Genomic DNA, 7311 nt, shown 5'->3' with positions numbered 1-7311 from the left:
ACACACAGATGGAGGATGGGATGCAACACAAAGCAAGTGATGGAGTGGTGATGTATCTTGTTGGTTTCATAAGTTCCTTGAATTTTGTATCATTCATCTTTTTCAATTTTGGAGGGGTTTATGTATTTTGTGACCACTTCCCTTGGGGTAGGGCTGGGGTGTTTTTTTAGGCCTTGAAGAAGCACGTAGAGAGAGACTTAAAGGAGAAGGGGGTGGAGTTGTGGCGGGCTGGATCAGAGAGGGCATTACAGGGATTTGAAGCCAGGTGGAAGTAAACATGGAGAAGAGAGAGAGAAGGAAATGAAGGGAGAGGAAGGAAGGGGAAGGAGGAGCAGAGAAGTTCATGACAGCTATATTGTGCACATTGTTTCTGATATAACAATGTGAAGAGATCATTGATACGAAATCAGTAAAGAGAAGGAGGAAAGGGCCAAGGAAACCGCCTTCTAATGACAGAAGTCTAAGAATCAAAGAGCAATCAGAGTACTACTGAATCCACTGCACGTCACAAGGACAAACTTAGCACCACAAACTGATTCCTCCTGCAGCGTGTATCCGGAGAGTTGGGCAATATAGAGGATCCGTATATGGACGGGGCACATACTTGTAGAACAAGTCCAAAGCATACTTGATGCACACATAGTGAATCTGTTCTTTGCTTATGGCCAAAGCCTGATTTTACACAAGAATACTCTCATTCAGGCCAGCTGTGTTTTGTGTGAGGAAAGCAAGCAGGATTTGCCCACGCTATTTAACACTGTTGACCTTTGATGCCTTTGAATGGCGAGGGCTGTTCCTCTCTCTTTTAGAGTCGCAAACATTAAGATTTTTCCAGATTCCTTTGTATCACCGTCATAGAAATGGATTCCCAAAGCAACATTTGCACCTAGAAATGAATCTTTGTAAAGTAACAAGTTGCCCTCTACAGCCTCCTCCTGGGAGTTGTACTGATACCACCCACTTTGATTTTGTTGTTTTCATTTTTGTGTAAATAGCAGCATATCATTAATAGACAACACTCAAAAAGCTTTTGCAATTGAACCCTAAATTGGTTTGCTCCAGTTTCCCTACCACACTCGGAGCGCTTTACAGAGCATGTGAAGTCAGCATTCAAATGGACTCAATTAGGCCTTTGCCAGAGTACAGAAACTAAAGAATTCATGGATTTGCAAGAAAAAGCAAGGATTTAACTAGTAACAATAAAAGCCTGGAAAAGTCACCAACTTACCTCACATACGAAGAGGCATGGAGAGCATTGCCCTGCTAGAGGAAATTAAAAGGTTTCTGAAGGGATGTTTAGCATGGCTGGAAAGGAATGCATCTCTTAGGAGCAGTTAGCACTTGCAAAATAACACAGCTCAGTTGTAAGGAGATTGTTTTAATCCCCAGCTTGATGTGGAACAACTCAGTCTGAGAGTGTAAGCGCCGTTACATGAAAAACAAACATATGATGTACACTGTGCACATACTATGGAGCCTGCACAAGAAAGTTGATCCTTCCTTGAGAATTGTCTTGTGACCTGAACAAATACTACATTTGAAACAAGGGCTTCAGGACTACAGCTCCAGTAGCATTAGGGACCCCTGCAAAACAAAGCATTGTCATGACTAATTAGGTCAGGAAGTTATGGAAATCAGCACTCTACCAAAGCTCCAGCAGGACTGGGTAAATGTAGTATAACTAGAGAGAACGTAATTACCATGCAAATCAGGCACATGGAAAACAGCTTGCCAAAGGGCTTGCCCACAGGATATCAACACTTTGACTGACTCCAAGCACTATTGCACTTGGAAAGCTTATGGTAATATCACAAAGGCAGTTCAGTCATTATAAGCTCTTAATTGCGTTGAATATTGTCTAAATGTGAGTTCCCTATACTATGAGATTTGCATTAAAACAAAGAAATTATCTATAAAATTAGCATCTCCAGTTAAAAACAAAGCCAAAATCTTCTCTTCAAGGTTTGTAAGAGGTAATGTGGTCTAGGGCAGGGTCTCAATCTATTCAGGGTGGTGACCCCTTATTTGAAGTCAATATTTGTCATAATTCCCCACCCCATTATATTTATAGAAAAAGTAAAATGTATCAGTGCTAACAACGATCAGCCTAAAGAACTAATGGGTGTGTGTGTCCTGAGAAGTTGACAGAGAATACTGGAGCTCGAAGGGTGAGGGTGTGCAGAAAGTGAGAATTTGTTTGCACCTCATAATCCCTTTTTTTGATGTGACCCCCTTTGGGGTCATGACCCACTCAAGAAACACTGGTCTAGGGGACTGAGAGTCAGGAGAACTGGGCTCTATTTTTGACTCTGTCACTAGCTTGCTGCATGACCTTGGGGAGGTCACTTTACCTCTGTGCATCTATTTCCCCGCCCACCCTCTGTCTTGCCTGTTTAGATGAGAAGCTTGTTAGGGCAGGGACTTTCTAGCACAACTGAGCTCCCATCTCAGTTGGGCTTCCTAAACACTACTATTATGCAAACAGCAGGTAATGTAGTAATGGCAGATTATATTTTTTTAACCAGATGAAACCTAGCATACAAGATCTTTTTTTAATTACACAAAAGGGGGGAAAAGATTTTCAAGTAACTTTAAAAAAAAAGGTGAACCAGTTTGTTGTCTTTTCATAAATACAGGGGTTAAAATGTGAACAGAAATTAGTCTCAATACTTTAAAACCAAATTTAAATGACAATTTTATTTTTAAAAAGCAATGAATTTACACTAATAACTGTAAATAATGCAGTTTTACATTACAGCTTTGTGTTAGCATAGTCTTGCAAAATGGTCACAAAAATCTTTCCCACAAGATTGAGCAGTCATACCGACAAACTCACCCTGCATTCCTTACACTGGCTGCCGAGAAAGTGGCAGATTTCATTAAAAAGCCATTTCTTGGCAAGAAGGTACCTGAGTTCAGATCTTCATAAGTCTCCTGCTGTTGATTAGCTGGACTCTGACATTGGCTTCCTTTTGGGAGCATCTACCATTGCATGGGGGTTAGCAGGTGATTGAACCTTTGTTGTAGTAGCTTCTAAAGTGTATAACTTACTCCCACGGGATATGTGCTGCAGGGTTACCAGGAGCATGAGTCAGCGCAGAATTTGGGCGGACTCTTCACTTTCTGGCAATATGGAGGATATAGAGAAATAGTTCTCCATATTTTGTCAGGAAGAAATAGAACTAACGCACTTGGAGTGGAAACTGTACCTAGCATTCATCAGTTATGCTGTGGGAGCCCAATACATTTCTTAAACACCATGCTTTTTTTTGGGAAACTAGACAGCCCTGTATTGTGGCTAGCTAACTAGAGGAGGGAACAGGAATGGCTTTCCCTTGTTTATTGCTGGACACAGCTACAGTTCAGGATTTAGTACATTAGTGAGCACACAACTTACATGAATCTGTTCTCTTGTACACAGAGTCAACCACATCCTCACATACCGAAAGACCCTAATCTCTCCCCATTTGAAACACCATCTGAAGCAGCTTGGCCAGTAGAGTAAGTGGAACACAGATCAAGGGATCACTCTTTCAGAAGGAGACTGGCCTCGCCCAGTCAGTTTTTCAATAAATCTAAGACGTTCACCATTTTCAGCTATCTGCTGTGCATCTATCAGTGAAATTGTACTCCTTTCCTGCACCATCAGTTCTATACTCTCCCCTACTCCAAAATCCATCTGTCCCCAGGCCCTGTTCCAATCTCTCCTCGTCTCTAGGACTCCTCCTTTCACACCTCATGGAAGTTCCTCTGAGTTGCTTCCCCATTAGTCAACTTTTCCTAATAGCAGCAGTGGGCCTAGCAAGCACAGGGCCCTTTTGCATGGCTGACAGCGTGAATCTACAACGGTGGTGGGCTGGTTGATTAGTTAGAGAATAAGTCTCCTTAGGTTTTTGAGGCTGGAGGAATGGGGGGAGGAAATGGTGTTTTCCTCACACCCATGAATTCCTAATGGGTTGATTGGGGAGTTCTCACAGAAGCTACTGTGCAGTATAGTGGGCTCCCCCATGGTACAGCAACTGCCTGAGTGAGCAGCAGCCAGGCTAGTCTCAGAGAGGGCTGAAGTCATTTTAGACAAGGAGAGCGGGCATTAATTTTTAAGCCATGTTGTCCCTCCACATAGACTCCTAAGCACCACTCTAACAGCACACTGTATAGAGCTGGCCTGAGGGTTTTTTTGGGGGGGGGGTGGGGGGGAGATGATTCTTTGGAACACCCCTCCACCCCAAAGGCATGACTCATTTTATGTGAGATGTGGGTGTGGATATTTAGGACCCCCACCAAGCTTCCTGCTGCAGAAATGAATGTCAGCTGCTTATTCCTTCCAGCCCTCCTGACCAGTGTTTTATCAGCACTATCCTCTCATTAGTTTTATGCCATGTCCACCACTTTGCCCGTAGTCTTTTCAAGAATACCTACTATTTTTACCCACTGATCAAGCTTATTTCTTCTTCTCTTGAAGTGGAACCTGTTCTCACATCTCAAGAAGAAATCTTCAACCTCTCCTAACTTGCCATTTTTGACCTGCCTACCGCTGCCAGACAGGTTCTCACACAAATTGCTCTACTGCCTTTTAAGCCACTTGCTCAAATGAAAGAAATAATTCTGGACATCTCAGAACTGCCCAGAGGCAGAACTGTTTTGCAAATGCACAAGTCATACTTCCATGGGAAACTGGAAGTTCAGCTTTGTGAATCTAACATTTCTGTTCCATAAACTAAGTTCAGAGTATAGCCACTGACTGCAGTGTCAGGGTTTACGTTTGTTTTGTTTTCAGAAAGGGAAGTTTGATGAGACCTTTAGTTTCTTAAAGCAGGAACAAAAATGACCCCTTTTTCAAACTGAAACATGAAAGTATTTCAGTACAGATGTATTAATACTAAACCCTAGCAAAGACCAAGAGTCTGTATTTTAATAATTTAGAAGAAAGCAAGATATTACAGAAACCATGGAGTCAGCAAAATGTTAACAAGTTAATATATTTTTTAAGCAAATATAGCAGTGTACATATAAAACATTTAATACAAAGTGAAAAACCATTAGATGCACCTACTAATGCTGATTTATAATTTTATTTTTTTTTGGTTATTTTCACCTATTTCACCATATCTCAAAACTATACTCTTCATTTCAGATACATTAGGCAAGAAGTGAAATTGATCTACAGCAAGGGAAATCACTGGCTATTTTGTAACTGGGAATGACAGCACCACTGCAACAGGTAGTCACCCGAAAGTCATCTGAACTAGCTAGGTGGTGTGTATTTTTGATCCACTCACTAAGTTATACTACCTCTAACTGGATATGAAGTCATTTCTGGTTTTCACTACTACAGCTCAGTAAGTGCATCTTTCTGTACAAATAACATTAAAGTGACAACATTGAAAACTGGCAACAAATGAACATATTGGCATAAAATATACATATATAATACACAATTATAGGCCATGTTGGCCAGTATGTAATCTATTCAGGAGCAAAGCTTTAATTGCAAAGACTGGAAAACTGAACAGAAGCTTTTACAGAGCAAAGCACAAGCTTTGGTTTATGCTATAAATAATTCATTTCACCCAGGAAATTGAAGCTCAGTGTCTTACCAAGTGCACCTTCTATTAGCTCCATCTACATTGGGAATACATTTAAATAGACCTTTATGAAAATTTACTAAATTAAAAAAATTCAACTTCATTTTTCCTTCACAGTTTCCTCCCCCACTTTTAAAATGCTGTGTTGTGTGTATATATATTCCTAATATGGCACAAAAGTGGGATCCTCAAGAAATATTTGCTGCCCTATACAAAATGAGCTTCCCTGTGTTCTAATTCTTGCACACGTTTTGGTCTTAGTCTCTTATAGGTGGGCTTCAGGTCTACGGGATGAAGGTCCTCGGAGCTCATTTTTTGTTGATTTGCATGCTGTCCAGGAGCACCTGATACAAGTGCAGAGTTCCTTATCAGTTTCACAGCGTTATCTTGGGCAAGAACAGAGCAAGCACTGGCTGCTGCACAAGCATTAGGAACAGAACCCTCCTCATTTTGCTTAGCTTTGTTATTAGAAGGAGGTTTATAAAAAGTTCCTGGTGGTGGCTGCAAAGTTCTTGGTGGTCTGAAAGCACCAAGAGGATTAGAATCTGGACCATTCCCTTCTGTTGTCACCCTCGCAGATCTGACAGGTACAGTGTATGGCTTATTGGGAAGTATGGCATTCACGGAATTGTTACCAACAATGTAGGATGAAGATAAGGCACATGCACTCCCACTCTCATGTGCTCGGTTCTCCTGGGGTATATTGGTCATAATCATTGCTGTCCTTGGAGTTATATCATACTGTTTATACTGCTTGTCCCAAGTTTTCCTCAGAGTCTGTGTGTCGTAACAAGAAAGTCTGCAACAGGCATTAACAGAAGGAAGTGCCTTAGTCTCTGAAACCTCTTCAATGGTAGGACTCCTGCCAAGCTTTTCTGGACTTAAAACTCCTACATTTCCTGAGTTTCTCTCATTCAAAACACACGGAGGAAGCATTCGATCTACAGGTAAACTCACAGGACGAATAACTGGCTTTGTCCTTGGAGACCGTAACTGAACTTTGGTTATTTGGCGACTAGGTTTTATAGGTAGCAAATTATTGACTTTACAGCCATCTTCAGCTAGAGAGAGAGACAGTTCATTGTCTTTGTCTGAAACTGGCATCACAGTATTGCCTAGAGGGAACACAAATGAGTTTTACTTTGTCATTTTCACTCGATAACACTTCACAGATTCAGTGTAACCTTGACCATTTGGACTTATTAATATACCCAACTGCATGATAGCTGAAGAAAAGGAAATAAGTTTGTTTAGAGTTTTGTAACCTCAAAATTGAGGCAACAAGTCACTATAAAAGCCATTAGTGCCGCTAAGGAGTTAGACTGCAATTCCACAAGTGTTTTTTAAACCAATCCCAACACACTGAGTTACCAAGCCCCTCTCCACCAAAACAACAGTTGAAATAGCATTTCCTAGAAGTTGTATGTTTCCCCTTCTCCAGTCCATTGGACTCAAAGTACAAGAATTTGATGGAATCAAGTATGAAGTGTTATGGAAACTATACATACATTTTAAAGAGAGACTGAGGTGGTTGTGCAGTTCCAAGTACTCACCAACTTAACCCCCCTCCCCCATAAAGAAAGCAATAAACCCTAAAAATACACGTTTTAATCCAGATTTATACTTTATGGCCTATTCAGAAGAATAAGGGATTTTGCCTCATCATGCTGGATAACACTAACTAATCCTGCTGGACCACTGTTTCATTGCATTATTTATTAACTAA

At 41.0% G+C, this 7311-nt stretch overlaps 1 protein-coding gene across 11 annotated transcripts in view; it reads right to left on the bottom strand.

Moving 5' to 3' along the window:
- Positions 1-3272: 3272 nt before the first annotated feature.
- ARHGAP29 (Rho GTPase activating protein 29) overlaps positions 3273-7311 on the bottom strand; it is a 95435-nt gene continuing 91396 nt past the window's right edge. For all 11 annotated transcript variants that reach the window (XM_037906508.2, XM_037906507.2, XM_043521489.1 and 8 more), the window contains one exon: positions 3273-6700. In XM_037906508.2, coding sequence (XP_037762436.1) covers positions 5793-6700 — 908 coding nt within the window. In that variant the 3' untranslated portion in view covers positions 3273-5792. The remainder of the gene's footprint in view (positions 6701-7311) is intronic.

The sequence above is a fragment of the Chelonia mydas genome, chromosome 8 (genome assembly GCF_015237465.2).
Source record: "Chelonia mydas isolate rCheMyd1 chromosome 8, rCheMyd1.pri.v2, whole genome shotgun sequence".
NCBI lineage: Eukaryota > Metazoa > Chordata > Testudines > Cheloniidae > Chelonia > Chelonia mydas.
Note: the sequence above shows the minus strand (reverse complement) of the source record. Positions and strands in the feature narration are given on the sequence as shown.